Here is a 15,671-nt window from a genome sequence, read left to right on the forward strand (position 1 = left end):
CTCAGTGTTTTCTCCAAGAAACTGCATTGATCTTGGCAGCGGAATGCAGTTTTTTCCCGAGAGCCTCTGCAGCTCAACACCCCTTAGGCGACATGGCTGCCTGGAGTCCCTGCCTCTCTCGGTGACCTCCGTGGGGCGTCCTGTAATCTGCTTCTTGAAGCAGGAAGTGATGTGACAGTAACTAAGGCTCTTGGGTGCTTCTCCAGTGGACCTCTGTTCTTGCCTCCACCCCAGGAGGGGAGACACACCTTCCCGGGTGACTCCAAACAGGAAGGGACTCTTACGTCCAAGCGGGGGTCAAACACCCCTCCCCTGCCTGAGAGTGCAGAGGCAGGCCAGCTGGTGCAGCGACACAGACCAGGAGGTGCCAGTTTCAGAGGTGGGGTGGGGAGCCACAGCCTCCAGAGAAACCAGCTGATAAAAGCCCAATACTTCAGGCTTCTTGAATCAGCACGTGAGAAAAGTAAGGACTCCGCCTCTCCCCTGCCGGCACCACCCTCTCCCTGGGATCGGAGACCCACCGGGCGTCCTTAGGCTGAGCGCCCTTCTACCTCCTCTCCCTCCAGCTTCCTAGCGCCTCTGAGGAGAAGCCCCAGGCCTGACGAAGGACACCTTCAGGGCACTTTGTTATTTTTTTGGTCGTGCTCATGGTATGTGGACGTTCCGGGCTAGGGATCCAGCCACTGCAGTGGCAATGCCAGATCCTTAACCTGCGGCACCACAAGAAAACGCCTCAAGGCACCCGTTGTCAGCCTGAGCCAGGCAGGAGATGTTCGCCTTGGAAGTGGCGACTGTGGGGGGCGGTGGCTGTCGGGGGAGGGGAGGGGAGGTGGTTAGATAAAGGCAGCAGCAGCAACAGCAGCCACGACTTTTATTGCACATCTGCCATGTGCCTGGACCTTCTACACGAGAGATCGTCCGATCCTGACAGTGGATGGCCACGAGCACACCCGTGACTCTTGAGAAACCGGGTCTCAGAGAGGTTGAGACGCTTGCCCAAGGCCCCCAGCTGCTGAGGGGTGGAGGGGAGGCTGCAGCCCAGGCCTGCCACTCCGGAGCCGGTGTAATTTTCACTTTGCCACCACTCAGCCTCCTCGATGAAGGGGGCTCACTGGGGCAGTCTCTGGTGTGGGCAGAGCCGTGGCGGGTGCTACAGAGTTGGCTTTGAGGGGTGTCAGGAAGAGGGGCCAAGGATCTTCAGGGATCCCAGACCCTTCTCTGCCCCGAGGCCAGATGGGCAGACTCTGAGGGTTCCGGGAGCCCCGGGGAGGAGCAGTCCCCTCTCCGTGGTGTGGGTGTGTGGGTGCATGCTGGCTCCTCATCACACAGTCCCTTGGAGGGCTGGGCAGTCCTGGGGACACGCATATGCATAGAGTCACTCTCCCTCCATGAGTGTGCACACACACTCACTCGTGCCCAGGCACGGTTCTGTGGAGGCTGAGGCAGGCTCGGGCTTGGTCAGATGAGGCTGGCGATGCTGGATGTGGTCTCGTGACGCTGACCAGTGGACAACTGTCCTGAGATGCTGAAGACACTGCTGTTGGCACTGAGGCCACTGTGGGTGGAGGGGGCGGCCGCACGTGTCGGGGGGCAGTGTCCACTCACGGCCACCTGATACAGCAGCAGGCCCAGCAGCAAGAGCCCGCCCGAGGCAGCCAGGGTGATGCCCACGGACAGCATGGCTGCCAGCGGCCGGGCAGGGGCCGGGGCCGTGGCCAGCCCCGCCAGTGTCAGGCCGGTGACCAGTAGCACCAGGCCGCTGAGCAGCACGACCAGGGCGTCGGCACCTCCGCCGCTGCGCAGCAGGGCCACGTGGTGGGGCTGGCGGAGGCAGTTCATGTCCTGCACGGCTGAGCTCATCAGCTGCTTAACCAGGACCAGCAGGGCCAGCAGGCAGAGCACTGTGCCCACCGCCAGGCGCCACTCGCCCGAGCGACTGCTGGTGGAGGAGAGCAGGGCCACTCCACCCGCCCCACAGCCCGCCACGAGGCCCACGGCCACAGCAAAGCAGAGTGCCGAGCGCCGCGGCTGCTGGGACCACCACAGCTCCACCTGCTCGGCCAGCACATCCGGAGGCAGCCTCCGGCCCAGTGGGGCCTGAGCCTCTCTCCCAGGCATGGCTGAGCTGGCACCGCTAGAAGGGCAGAGGGCAGCGTCAGGGGTCAGAGGTGCGGGTCATGGCCTGGAGCCCCCACCGCCTGCGTGGCAGCCAGAGGCCCAGAGGCCTGTTCCTCGAAGGGTCCAGGGGATGCTCACCACCTCCTGCAGGGGGAGAATCGGACTTGCTGTCCCCCCCGCCGCCTGTCCCTCGTGGTGTCTCCTGGTAGCCTTGGGGGTGGTCCCTGGGAACTCTCCCATGCCCCCTGCCATCCCCCCACCCCCACCCCTGAAAAGCCCCTCCCTAGCACTGCTCTTTGGGAATGCCTGCCCAGTGACCCCAGGAGGGCTCCCTCCACGCAGAGGACCCCCGCCCCTCCAGGGACCCCCCCTGCCCAGCCGCTGACCTTTCTGGCTCTGGCTCTCTCAGTCGCCTGTCCCATCCCGGCTGGCCGAGGGAGCTGGTGCCACGGTGGACGAGGGCGCTGGATGCAGGCTTGGATAAAGCCTCATTCAGGACTCACATGGCCTCAGCTGTCACTGCTGGCTCCTGGGGGGAGGGTCGTGGGGGGGGGTTGGGGGCTGATGACTTAACCCTTCTGGAGCCAGCGGCCTGACCCTGAATCGTCTCTCTTTGGCGCTGCGGCTCCTTCTCTGAGTCAGGATCCGATCTCTGACACTCTTCTCCCCCAACTTCCCATCCTGTCTCTCAGCCGTGGTGGCAGGTTTCCAAATCCCTCTCTTTCTCAAGCCCGGATCCCCCTCCTGAGCGCCAGCCTCCTCAGGCACGGGTCTTCTTGACGTCCCACAGGCACCTCTGGTGCAGCAGGTCCCGACCCAAGCTTGTCCTCTTACCCCGAGCCTGCTCCTCCCCTTGTATGTCTTGCTTGCGCAGGTCCCGGACGCCGCTTGAAATATTTCTCCATCCCGTTCCCTGCCCCCCATCCCACCGCCTCTGCCCTTCAACCGCCATCCCTCCAACTTCCCCCCTGGTCTCCCCACTGCCCCCCCCTTCTCCCTCCCACCCGCCCCCCATCCTCCTCCACGGTTTCTCTAAAGTGGTGCAAAGGGAAGGAAGGCTCTGGACTGGAGCCCCGGCTTCAGTCCCTGCCACCGTGGGAACCCGGCCGAGGGCCCTCACAGTGGTTCCTCGTTGAGTGGGTCCTCCAGAGGCCAGTCAGCCGGACTCCCACGGGGCAGCACACAGCAGCCCAGCCCCAGCACGCCAGGAGCCCCAGTTCACACGGTGTGTTCCTGTGAGGAGGGCTGGCTGTGGGTTAGTCAGAAGCGGGGCTGGGGGGCCGTCGGAGAATCCCTCAAAGAGTTCACCTCTTGCAGCCTCAGCCTCCTCACCTGACAAGTGAGGACAACAAGCTTTATCTTGAGGGGTGGGGGCATTAATATCTCCAGGCCAGAGGTCCAGTGGGAATTCTCGGGCCCGCACAGATGCCCCGAGCATGCTTTTTGAATAAAAGGACACAGGCGGAACCCCTAGTCATGCCCCCTGCTCCCTCTCCTCCTGGTGTGTATGAAATAGGCAAGAAAAACAAAATCAGTGTTCTCTCCTCCAATTCAGGATGGGACTCTGGCTTCGCACATGGGACACAAGTCCTGGATCATCCCGGGAATATGACTTCAGTGGCTGTACGCGGGTTACACCTCTGATGAGGTATTTGTTCTCCTCAACCAGGCGGGGGCTGCCTGGCACACAGGGTAGGAGGGGCAGGGGCAGGTGCCCCCAAGGCGGGAGCGGCTGAGGGAGGGGCCCTGGGATCCGTCCCAGCATTCCCCAGGGCTGTGACTTTGCTGGTCGGGAAAGTGCTTGAACAGGTGTGCTGGGACTGCAGGCCTGGGCTGGGGGTGGCCTGGAGGTTCTTGGGGGAAGAAATGCTGGGAGGAAGTCGGGGGGTGGGGGTGGGGGGGGGCCATGGGGCACTCACAAGAAGCCTGGCAGTGCTGGATCCGATCTGAGCTGGCAGGGCCGTCAGGTGGGGCGCTCCAGCTCCGTTTCCGGGGGAGGTGCTTCATCTGCCTCACCTGCGCCTAGGTGAGCCCGAGGGAGGGAGGGGGAGGAGGACCAACAGGTGTTTTCAAGGCAGGGCCTGAGCCGATTGGCTGACGTGGCAGTGCTCCTTCAGCTGGGCTGAGGCATTCCTGGGAAGGGAGGGGCTTCTGGCTGCCGCTGTTAGGGCTCGAACACAATTCCCAGATCTGGGCAGCGGGAGGAATGCTGTCCATCAGCCCCAGCGCCTGGGCCCGAACCCATCCCCCAGCTCCGGCCCCTGTTTAGCCTTAGCTCCAGCCCTAAACGCAATCCCAACTGCAGTTTCAAACACTAACCAGAACTCCTAGCTCCAACCGAGGCCCCTACCCACATCTCAGCCGAACCCTGAATCTCAAATGCCAACCTTCTCCCCCAGCCCCATTTCCAAATCCCATTCTGGTCCCAGCCCTGGATCTCAACCCCCAGTCTGGCTTGAAACCTCAATTCTAAATTCTGGAATTAGGTCTCAGACTGCAACTTCGTCCTCGGCCCCAACCTTGACCCTTGTTCCTGAATGCAGCCCCCAAATCCCCACTCCAAAACTCATGTGCCGCCTTAGCCTCAGATTCCAACACCAGCTGACCCCTGGACCCAGCCCCAGTGCCTCCATCCCTTGGTGCTTCCCCTGGGCCAGAGCCCACAAGCCCCTCGCCCATTTTCCTTTGAACCTCAAGTGTCTGCCCAGGGGAGTCTGGCCCACCTGGGGAGGTGGGATTTGAGTGTACAGGGAGGAGGAGGGGGGGAAGGCTTTTCAGAGGAGAAATAGGAGCTCCCTTGCTTAAAACACGTGCAGAATGAACCCTTTGGGACAAACTCCACACTCCGTGGCAGGGCTTACAAAACCCCTGCCACCCACAGCAGGCCAGTCATTTGCCCCTGGCCCCTGCCCTCTCGCTGGAATGTGCATCGTTCAGTTATGCAGGCTCTGCCCTGCTCTGCCCTTCCGGTTGGTTTTTGAACTCACAGTTCCCTCTCCCTGGGATATTTACCATCCCCCAGCCTCAGTCTGGTTAACTCAGCTTCTTCAACAGAGATGTCACCTCCTCCAGGAAGCCCTCCTTGAGCTCCAGACTGGTTTAGGTACCTCTTTGGGGCATCCATGCCCCCTACCCCACCCCGTGCTTCCCTCACCACCACTCTCACCGCATGCGCTCTCATGGTCCTTCTTTTCTTACCTGCCGTTACCCCCCAGACACAGGGTTCCCGGTGAGTACAAGCTTAGCGCCTGTTTTCTAACTATCGTGGTAACCTTGGCAGGCAGCCCTGTGCCTGGCTCAAGGGAAGTAATCAACCAGTAAATGTTTGTTGAATAAATGTGTCAACAGCAAGGTGTAGGGGTGTAAAGCAGGGAGCCTGTGAGATGAAGCTGGAAAAACAAATTTGGCTCACGCGGCACAGGGCCTTGAATGCCTTGGTGAGGCATTTGAACTCGCTGGAGGTGCTTGCAAAGGGTTCTGGAGTATAACAAGGTCTGCCTCTAACAGGTGAAGCTGGCACCACACCCCACACAGTGGGCGAGGGGGGCTGGTTGGAGGTGGTCCCAGGCTGGGTGGAACCCCTAGTCATGCCTCCTGCTCCCGCTCCTCTTGGTGTGTATGAAATCGGCAAGAAAACAAAATCATAGGTGTCAGCCCATCATCAGCACACGAAATAATTATGCTGGACCTGTCCAGGTTTCTCCTTGCTCTGTGGAGGTGACTGGGGGCGCTGGTCACAACTAGAGCAGGACCGTCCATCTAACAGAAAGGTTACACGAGCCACACTACGTAATTTAAAAGTGTCTAGTAACCAGGTTAAAAAAGTAAAAAGAGACAGGTGAAGCTGATACAATAACATTTTTCTTTACAGCCCTTTCATGACATACACATAAGACACGACACCATAAAACTCCTAGGAGAGAACGTAAAACATTCTCTCGTAGAAACTGCACAAAGGCTTTCTTGGGTCAGTCTCCCAAGGCAATCAAAATAAAAACAAAAATAAACAAACGAGACTTAAACATACAAGCTTTTGCACAGCAAAGGAAATCATGAAAAAAAAAAAAAAAACAACCCTGAAAAGATGTGTCCATTGACAGATGAATGGATTAAGAAGATGTGGTATATATACACAATGGAATACTACTCGGCCATAAAAAAAGAACAAAATAATGCCATTTGCAGCCACACGGATGCAACTAGAGGTTCTCATACTAAGTCAGAAAGAGAAAAAGGCAAATACCATACGACGTCCCTTATATTTGGAATTTAAACATGGCGCAAATGAACCTGTCTACGAAACAGACTCACAGACATGGAGAACACACTTGTGGTTGTCGAGGAGGAGGAAAGAGGAAGTGGTGTGGACTGGGTGTTTGGCGCTAGTGGAGGCAAACCATTACCTTTAGAAAGCATAAACCTTAAGGTCTTACTGTATGGCACGGGGAACCACATCCACTCTCCTGGGATAGACCATCATGGAAGATAATATAAAAAAGAATGTAAAATCATTTTCTTTTAGCCCCAAATATTTTCATTTTAACATGCAAATCATTAATGAGCTCTTTGCCTTTTATGTATGTATTTATTTATTTATTTATTTTTGTCTTTTTGCCTTTTCTAGGGCCGTTCCCGCGGCATATGGAGGTTCCCAGGCTAGGGGTCGAATCGGAGCTGTAGCCACCGGCCTACGCCAGAGCCACAGCCACTCGGGATCTGAGCCGAGTCTGCAACCTACACCACAGCTCACGGCAACGCCAGATCCTTAACCCACTGAGCGAGGCCAGGGATCAAACCCGCGACCTCATGGTTCCTAGTCGGATTTGGTAACCACTGAGCCACGACGGGATCTCCCTATTTGCCTTTTATTTTGTCCTGGAAATTCGCTGTGTTTTATACTTGCAGGTCTTCTCTGCTCAGTCTGGCCACAGGCCGCTGGTGGCTGCCTCACTGGACGGTGCAGCTCTAGGTGACTTCTCCCTCAAGGGTAGGTTGGGGCAGGCTGGATTTTGGGGACAACCACGTGGACGTGTGCCCCTTGGCAAAGCATTATAAAGGAGTTCCCTGTCCCGGGACAAAGGAGGGCAGGGGCCTGGCAGGGCCCGGCCGCCGAGTACTCCTCTGGCACGTCTGATGTTTATTTTTCCTCCGGGTCCCGTGGAGGGACTGCTCCCAAACAGACCCACGGTTCAGCTGCCCAGATAGAGCTGGGCAGGGGAAGGCATGCGATCCCCCCATCTCCGGCTTCCCCTGGGGGTTCGAAGGGAAATTTTTGGGTGGAGGGAACAACGCCGAAAAGCTCTCTGCGTTTAAACATTGACTGAGGACGACTTTGCACTCACTCTGGATCTTGTCAAATACCTTGGAGCGAACGTGGTCAGGCAGGCTCCCGGCAGGGCTGTTGAACTCTGTCCCCAAAGCAGAGGCTGTTGGTGCAGCTCAGATGGACGGTGGTGAAGGCGGGGGTGGGGTGGGGTTCTCGGGGTGGAAAGGCAGCAGCAGGCGGGCAGCGCAGATTCTAACTGGTCCCTTCACCCTGCAGCCTAGCTTCCCTGCTCCGACCACATGCCCAACTCAGACTATTCTCCACCCGGCAGCTAGAGCAGTCCTGTTATAAGGTGGAGCAGGTGACGTCCCTGCTGGGCTCGAGTCCCCCACGCAGCGGCCAGAGTCCTCCCGCCCTCTCTAAGACCTCTCTGTCACCCCTGCTGTCCCTCTGTTGCCTGCGCTCGCTCTGCGACTTTGCCCTGGCTGTTCCCTCTGCCGGGAATACTTCCTCCCACGTGGCTCCCTCCCTCGCTGTCCCTCTGGAAAGGGCTCGCATGGCACAGGCTTCCCCCCTCCTTCCTACCTCCCCGCCCTCAGTTCTTTGACTTCCTCCATTCTCCTGTGCTTCTCCTTAGCATGTGTCGCTGTCTACCATGCTGTATGTTTTTCTCATCTGTCTGGAATATTGTCTGACTAGCTCCGCGGAAGATGAGCTTCACACAGGGAGGGAGTTGTGCATCCTAGCTCCGAGAACAGGCCTGGCATAACATAGGTGTTCAGTGAATGCTTGTTGAATGAATAATAGAGAGAATACTGAGTTTGGAACTAGATGCACCTTGAAGGTCCCCATCCCAGCTCTGGCTCTGCAACCTTAGAAAAATGTCATTTTTTAAAAAAGAGTTAGATTTTATTTTTAATTAAATTAATTAATTAATTAATTTTGCTTTTTAGGGCCACACCCACGGCATATGGAGGTTCCCAGGCTAGGGGGCCAATCGGAGCTACAGCTGCTGGCCTACACCACAGTCACAGCACAGCAATGCCCAATCCGAGCCGTGTCTTCGATCTACACCACAGTTCATGGCAACACTGGATCCTTAACCCACTGAACGAGGCCCGGGATCGAACCCGCCACCTCGTGGTTGCTAGTCGGATTTGTTCATGCTGCTCCACAACGGGAACTCCAGAAAAATGTCTTAATGTCCACGTGTCCTAGTCTCTTCATTTGTAAAATGGGGACAATAGAACTTGCTCTAAATAGATTGGGGGGGGGGATTAAATAATACAATTCGTCCAGCAAACATTTACTGTCTCCCTTCTCTGGACCAGGGATTGTGCAGTTGCTGGAGGTACAGTGTGGAGCAAAAGAGTCCGGTCTCCGCCACCCTGAAGGGCAGCTGGAGGATAAAGGGCTTACAGGACAGGTGCCACAGTAGGTCTTCAATGGCTCCAGGCCCCTCGCCCCCACCCCATGTTCCACGAATGACAGGCGTCTGAGAGTGACATCTTCTGGAGTATCTGCCCCACCCTCAATGACCAACTTCACTCTAGGGCTGAACCCCAGGAACCAGGATTCTATTCTGTGACCCCCTTCTGTGGGGACAGTTGATGGGATAGAGGTGGGCCCCAGACTCAAGCTAAGCCCTTCTGGCAGTTTAAAGTCAGACTAGCAATCGCATGTCAGCCTGGGGGCTTCTACTCATGGGATGCCAAGTGTCCCCTCGGCCAGCCGGACTCTCCAGCCGGACAGAGAGGCAAGAACAAAAGAGGGAGGGGAAGCCCAGCTATGTCCCAGGCCTTGGTTCAAGTCCTTCTTAAGGCCTGGTGGTATCTTTGCCCTAAGATTCCGTGAGGGCACCTCCCCTCCCCGGACCTAAAGCCGGATAATAAACTTCTCCTTTTTAGCTTAAAATGGGTGGACTTGGTTTCTGGTATTTGTTTTTTGTTTGTTTGTTTGTTTTCAGCCACGCCCACAGCAGGTGGAAGTTCCCAGGCCATAGATTGAACCTGCATCACACCGGTGACCCGAGCTGCCACAATGGCAATGCCAGATCTTTAACCCACTGTGCCGCAAGGGAACTCCCGACTCCCAGTTTCTAAGCACAGTAGGTGCCACTGCGTATGTTCTGGCCTACACTCGCTGCCCTGCCAAATCCCAGCACGTGACACATAGTAGATGCGCAAGAACTACAAATGCTTATACGTGACGGGTCATCGTGGCTGATCAGTCATCCTTGGCTTCCTGCTGCCTGGCACACAGCACAATTACTTCCTTGTGAAGCTGCTCCCCAGGCCCGCTCAGCTCAGGGGGGTCTGATGGCATCTCAGACACAGCCAGAACATAAGCAGACCCCAGAACCTCTGAGGTCTAGGGGAGCTCGCCCGAACAGAGCTCAGGGAGAATGAGCTGGTCCTGGCATGCCTTCTCTCTCACCTCTCACTCCAAACCTAGAGCAATGATTGTTGGGGGTCTGAGCTGGACACACGGATATTCCCAGGCTCACCAGGCCCCTTGAGGCCCTTGCTGGGAGCAGCCGGTTGGTGATGGCTGGTCATGCTTTGAGTAAGAGGCAGTGGCCGGGGGACAGGGGTCTCTGCCTCCTCTCTTGGAGGCTTGGGTGGCTTCTAAGACTACTTTGACCCATAGAATATGGAAAAAGTTATAATGTTGCATTTCCGGGCCTAGGACTAAAGAGAGTGGCAACTTAAACTCCCCTAGGAGTTGAAAGCCAGCCTCATTCTCTGAGAAGGGCTATGCCCTGCCTGTTAAGAAGTCCTTGTTTCTAGTTGAGCTCAGAGCTGATGGCCACTAAAATGTGCCAGCCCTGTGAGGAGCTTCCTTTGGAGTCCACCCTTCAGCCTCAGTCACCCTCCCCAGCTGATGCGACATAGAGCTGAGATCAAGGACCAAGGGAAGTCCTTCTGGAACTCCCCACTTATAAAATGATAAGCCAAGTCAGACTCTTGCTTTAAGCCACAAGGTGTTGGTGTAGTTTTTTGGGTTTTGTTTTTTTGTTCTTGCTTTTTAGGGCCGCACCCTCGGCTTATGGAGGTTCCCAGGCTGGGCACTAATTAGAGCCGTAGCTGCCAGCCTACGCCAGAGCCACAGCCATGCCGGATCCGAGCCATGTCTGTGACCTACACCACAGCTCACGGCAATGCCAGATCCTTAATCCACGGAGCGAGGCCAGGGATCACACCCTCAACCTCGTGGCTCCTAGTCGGATTCGTTACCTGAGGAACATGGAATTTCCCAGGCGAGGGGTCAAATCAGAGCTACAGCTGCCAGGCACAGCCACAGCCACAGCCACAGCCACAGCGACGTGGGATCTGAGCTGCGTCTGTGACCTACACCACAGCTCATGGCAACGTTGGTCCTTAGCCCACTGGTTGTGGCCAGGGATCAAACCCAAGTCCTCATGGATACTAGCTGGGTTTGTTACCACTGAGCCATGATGGGAACTCCCAGAATTTTCTAAATAAGATGGAGGAATTTTATTCTTGCAAAGGAAGGGACTATTGAAAGGAGATGAAAACTCAGACTAGAAAACTTCTAGGAGTTTCCCAGTGGCCCAGCGGTTAAGGATTTGGTGTCATTGCTGTGGCTGGGGTTTGATCCCTGCCCCGGGAAATTAAGCATGCCATAGGTATAGCCAACAAACAAACAAACAGAAAAACAAAAAGCAACTCTTCTAGGCTGAAGATTATTCATTACTCTCGAAACATCTGAAAATAGGAGTTCCCTTGTGGCACCGCAAGTTAAGGATCTTGCATTGCCACTGCAGTGGCTTGGGTCACTGCTGAGATGTGGTTCCATGCTTGGCCTGGAAACTTCTGCATGCCTTGAGTGCAGCCAAACACCCCTCCCAATTCAGAAAATATTTTATAGTACATGCTATGAAATATTGATAATATTTATTAATAATAGATAAAAATACATAACAATGACTATACATATCTAATATAATGCAACTTGTATAACAGTGGGAGTCATAATTTTAGAATATTTAATCCTACATTGTAAGAAAAGAATACAAATAATTTGTCTCATTTCTGTAAATCCATTAAAAATTAAAGAAACCATGGACGAAGAATAAACTGAAGCAATAAACCAATATTATTTGCGTTGCTAAGACGAATTTTAACAGAATGGCAGAATAATAAACCTTATCTGTGGGGAAATGTGGGAGGTTAAATCAGCAAATCCTCGTCTTTTCTTCCGGAAAACCCTTCTAGGAAGCAGGCTTTCATTACCCGAAAGAAATGCGCTGCTTAAATGGCAGATGCGTGCAGGGTCAGCGGCCCCTTAGTCACACTGGCCCTTTAGTTCTGAGGATAATAGCGGGGATGCCGAGAAGCCTGTTGTTTCTCCTTGTTTTGAAGCCGCATTTAGTCTCCTTGACGCCTCCGTCCTTCATGACGATTGTCCTCTGACTCCGGAGGAGGGACCCTCAGATGCTTCCATTTTTCTCAAACATGTTTTTCTAGCAGCTCAATGAAGCCAAAATATTTGTATCCTTCTAGAGCCGTAACCGAACAGGACCCTGGGAGGCCTCCCCCGAGGGGACCCCCGACTCATGTCCTCCACCAGCCTTTTATCTATAGAAAAACTTGGGTCAAAGAACCAATCTAATCAGAGTAGTGAAAAAGTGCAGCAAAAAAAGCAAACAGTGATCGTAATTCAGCCATTCAACAGAGTCAAGGACTTCACTTCTTCAAAGATGATAGATCATATTCTGAGCTGTGTCCTTGAAGCTGTTTTGCAGGTGCCGAAGCCCCCACCAGGGGGCTTGGATGCTGGATGCTGCCCACCAGCAACGGAGACCCCAGACCAGCTGGAACCAGAAGGTTGATGACGCTGACTCCCAGTGACCTCACCTCCCGCCCACCAGGAAAAGGCCCATGAGCTGATCAGCCCGGCTCCTCAGACGCAGTGAGACGCCTCACGACCCGCTCTGTGCCTGGCAATGAAACTGCTTTTTCTGTTTCCTCCAACTCTGTCTCTGCGTTTCTATTTGGCATCGGCGTACAGAGGCCGCTGCGATTTCGGCAACAGGGTTGCACTTACACTGTCATGTGCGTTTATCCCTTCTCATTGGATGTCTCATCCCAAGTCTAGGTTCGATGAATATAGACTTTCCTCCCAAAGCGGCAGTGTTATCTCTTGCCCCGTCCCTGTGCCGCATCTGAGACTCTAATACAACCTAATGTTAATCTGTGAAACAAAGAAAGAAGAGAAGCCCTGGGGAGAGGTAGACACTGAAGTCAGAACTTCGGCGGGGCAGGGTTTTCAGTGCTGGGAGGACAGGAGGGTAGAGGAGGCTCGGCTGGGCAGCTCACACTGCCAGCCACAGCCGACGCCAAGACTCTAGAAGAACAGGAGGAGAGCCAAAGAATGTCTGGGGCCCAGCGAAAGGGCAGCGCCAAAGGGACAGCTGTCATACCAGCACTGACTGAGTCCCAGAGGTCAACAGTGGACTGTGCCCAGAAGAACAAGAGTCCCTATGCCAATGCTTGGGCCCTTGGGTGACCAGCAGGAGGAGGTGGCTGCCCAGCCTACCCCATCAGTGAGGGGTTAACTGGCCCGAGGAGCCTGGAAAGGAGAAGGTGGTACCAGTGGGGTGAGAACCTTGCCATGAGGTCGGGACAGGCAAAGTGAGGAGGAGCAGCAGCCACCCAACCAACACGACCTGGCAGGTTGCCATGGGAACATGGAAGACAGGGCATGGGGATGGTGCCTCTGGCCCCAGATATGCTAGCAAGAAGCTGTGCTCACCCCTGCGCCTTTGAGAAAGCATCCTGCCGACCTGCTGGCTGAGGTGCCAGTCTTGGCTCGTGTGGGGCGCTCCCTTGGCCCACCTCATCCGCACCAGCTGGACCAGAGCCAGCCGCTGGCTTAGGCGTTGGGTTCTTCTTTCATTTCTGGTTTAGACCCTGCTGGCCTCACACTCCTGTGACCTGCCCTGACCCCCCCCCCCCGCCCCAACTTGGCCCAGTGTTCTGTTGAGACTCCCCTGCAGTGCTGGCTTTAGAGCCTGGGATGTGGATGCTATGAGGCAAATGGAGCTGTAGTCCTGGTCCCACTGTGACCCCATACCAGCTGCTTCACTCCTCCTTGGTTTTGGTTGCCTCCTTGGCAATCTAAGGCCCACTTTGTAGGTGAAATGTGAGGTCTTCATCCTAAGGCTTTTATTTTTTTTTATTTAAAAAAATTTTTTTTATGGCCATACCTGCGGCATATGGAGGTTTCCAGGCTTGGGGCTGAATGGGAGCTGCAGCTGCAGGCCTACGCCAGAGCCACAGCAACGCGGGATCTGAGCCGCACCTTGTGGCAACACTAGATCTTTAACCCACTGTGTGAGGTCAAGGATGGAACCTGCATCGTCATGGAGACTATATCAGGTTCTTCACCCACTGAGCCACAATGGGAACTCCTAAGGCCTTTTTAAGTTGAACAATCTCTCATTTGAACGTTGCTGCTTCCCAGCCAGTGAATTTCCTTCAGGCTCACAGGAGCCCCAGTTTCCCCTGCATGTTCCCTCTTCTTGGGTCCCTCTCTCTCCCCCTTGCGAGGCTAACTCCTTCCAGTCCTTAGGTCAGAACTCTCTGCCCCGCATCTCTGCGGCCCCCATCTCGGCCTCAGCACTGACTCTCTCACATGTGGTCAGCCAGTGGCCTCCTGACGGACCCTCAGGTCCCTCGGCCAGTGTTCCAGGCAGACATCCGAGCTGAGTTTAGATAAAAGTCACAACCCCTGCCCGGGGGAACTGAGAACCTAGGAGGAGAGGCGGCATCAAGCTGAACGGACAAATTACAGTGATGGTTAGGAAGGAAAAGAACGAGGTGAGGTTCGATGGGGAGGAAGGATCAAGAAAGTCTCTTTTCTTCTTTTTCTGTTTTTGTCTTTTTAGGGCCGCACCCGCGGCATATGGAGATTCCCAGGCTAGGGGTCGAATCGGAGCTGTAGCTGCCAGCCTACACCACAGCCACAGCAAAATGCGGGATCCGAGCCGCATCTGTGACCTACACCACAGCTCACAGCAACACCGGATCCTCAACCCACTGAGCGAGGCCAGGGGTCGAACCTGCAACCTCATGGTTCCCAGTTGGATTCGTTTCCGCTGCGCCACGACGGGAACTCCAAGAGAGTTTCTTCTGAGGAAGTGGCTTTTGGTTACGATCTGAAGGATGAGGAGAGGTTCGCTGAGGGAAGGGTGACGGTGAGAGCCTTTCAGGCAAAGGGTATATGTGGAAAGACCTAGAGGCAAGAAAGAACTTAGCTTTTCTTAGAACTGGAGGAGCCTGCGTGGCAAGAGCTTGGGGAAGTGGTGGGGAGTGACTCTCGGTGGCTCAGGACTGGCCTCTGGACGGTCTCCTATCTGTCATGTACCTTCATGACCTTGTGCCACCTGGACCCACTGGCCTTCCTCGCCTCATTCGGAGTCGGTTTCTTCTGCAAAGGGTCAAAGTCTGGGATGGAGAAGCCTGAGTTCCGGGGGGGCCCATCTTCTCTGCTCGGTCATGTCCTGGGCAACTGCGGTGGCTGAATCGGTCAGAGGATACTGAACTTCTTCCTGCTCCTGGGCCGGGTCTCCCAGTGGGCAGAGGACATAGAAGGGGGGCACGCTGCTCTGGAGGGGACACGCTGGCCACTGCGACAGGGTGTGGGCGGGGTGGGAGGTTGTTAAGGAGCGAGAGTCCTATATAGACTTTGCTTCGTGGTCTCTGCCCTGCATCTTTGCTGTCCCCAGCCTTCAGGGGGCCCTTGCCTCATGTGACAGCTATGTCTCAGCTCTCACTGAGAAAACTAGCCCACGACCAGTGGCCAGAGTTGGGATAAAGCAGACTGGGGAAGGTGGGGGACGCCTCGGAGATGCCAGGTTTAAGAGAGCCAGCAGGGACCAGCAGAGACCCGGAGCCTAATCTTTGTTATTTGGTTATCAGAAGGGTGTCTGACTTCTGCGGGTGGGAGACGACAGAGACAGCCGGGTTCTAGTCCTTCGTTCTTAGTGCACAAAACCCCACCTTTCCCGGTACTTATGTCTGGGCCCCCCAGGCTGGGGTCCAGAGGAAGAGGTTCCCCCCACCCCCTGAAATGGAGCTGCAAGGCAGGGCCCTGCAGACGGAGGATAAGTCTAGAGAGGCAGGGTGGCAACAGAAAGAAGGGCAGAGCTTCGCGTTCAGTCCTGATACCAGCGTCCGCAGACAACGGACGACGTGGGAGAGCTCTGACTTTGTTGTGTTCATGATTTTACCCTCACCTTCTGAAGATCCCCAGAGAATTT

General features: G+C 55.3%; 1 protein-coding gene and 1 long non-coding RNA gene across 3 annotated transcripts; one reads left to right on the forward strand and one right to left on the reverse strand.

The window, feature by feature from the left end:
- Positions 1–854: 854 nt before the first annotated feature.
- On the reverse strand, positions 855–4,665 carry TMEM125 (transmembrane protein 125). 2 transcript variants are annotated; one of them, XM_047789424.1, is made up of 3 exons: positions 4,038–4,665; positions 2,505–2,647; positions 855–2,262 (listed from the first exon to the last, which is right to left on the reverse strand). In XM_047789424.1, the coding sequence occupies exon 3, from the start codon at positions 2,116–2,118 to the stop codon at positions 1,459–1,461; it is 660 nt and encodes a 219-aa protein (XP_047645380.1). In that variant the 5' UTR covers positions 2,119–2,262; positions 2,505–2,647; positions 4,038–4,665; the 3' UTR covers positions 855–1,458. The 2 variants fall into 2 exon arrangements, with proteins under 2 accessions (XP_047645380.1, XP_047645381.1); XM_047789425.1 differs by lacking the exon at positions 4,038–4,665 and adding an exon at positions 2,953–3,037.
- LOC125132324 (uncharacterized) lies at positions 4,593–9,298 on the forward strand. Its single transcript, XR_007136202.1, has 3 exons — positions 4,593–5,347; positions 7,024–7,105; positions 8,716–9,298. It is a non-coding gene; the product is annotated as an uncharacterized LOC125132324 (long non-coding RNA).
- Positions 9,299–15,671: the final 6,373 nt, after the last annotated feature.

Source organism: Phacochoerus africanus, chromosome 8, assembly GCF_016906955.1.
Source record: "Phacochoerus africanus isolate WHEZ1 chromosome 8, ROS_Pafr_v1, whole genome shotgun sequence".
In the NCBI taxonomy this organism is placed as follows: domain Eukaryota; kingdom Metazoa; phylum Chordata; class Mammalia; order Artiodactyla; family Suidae; genus Phacochoerus; species Phacochoerus africanus.

Coding starts and splice junctions, on each gene's coding strand:
- TMEM125 (XM_047789424.1), bottom strand. CDS start 2,118: ATGCCTGGGAGAGAGGCTCAGGCCCCACTGGGCCGGAGGCTGCCTCCG.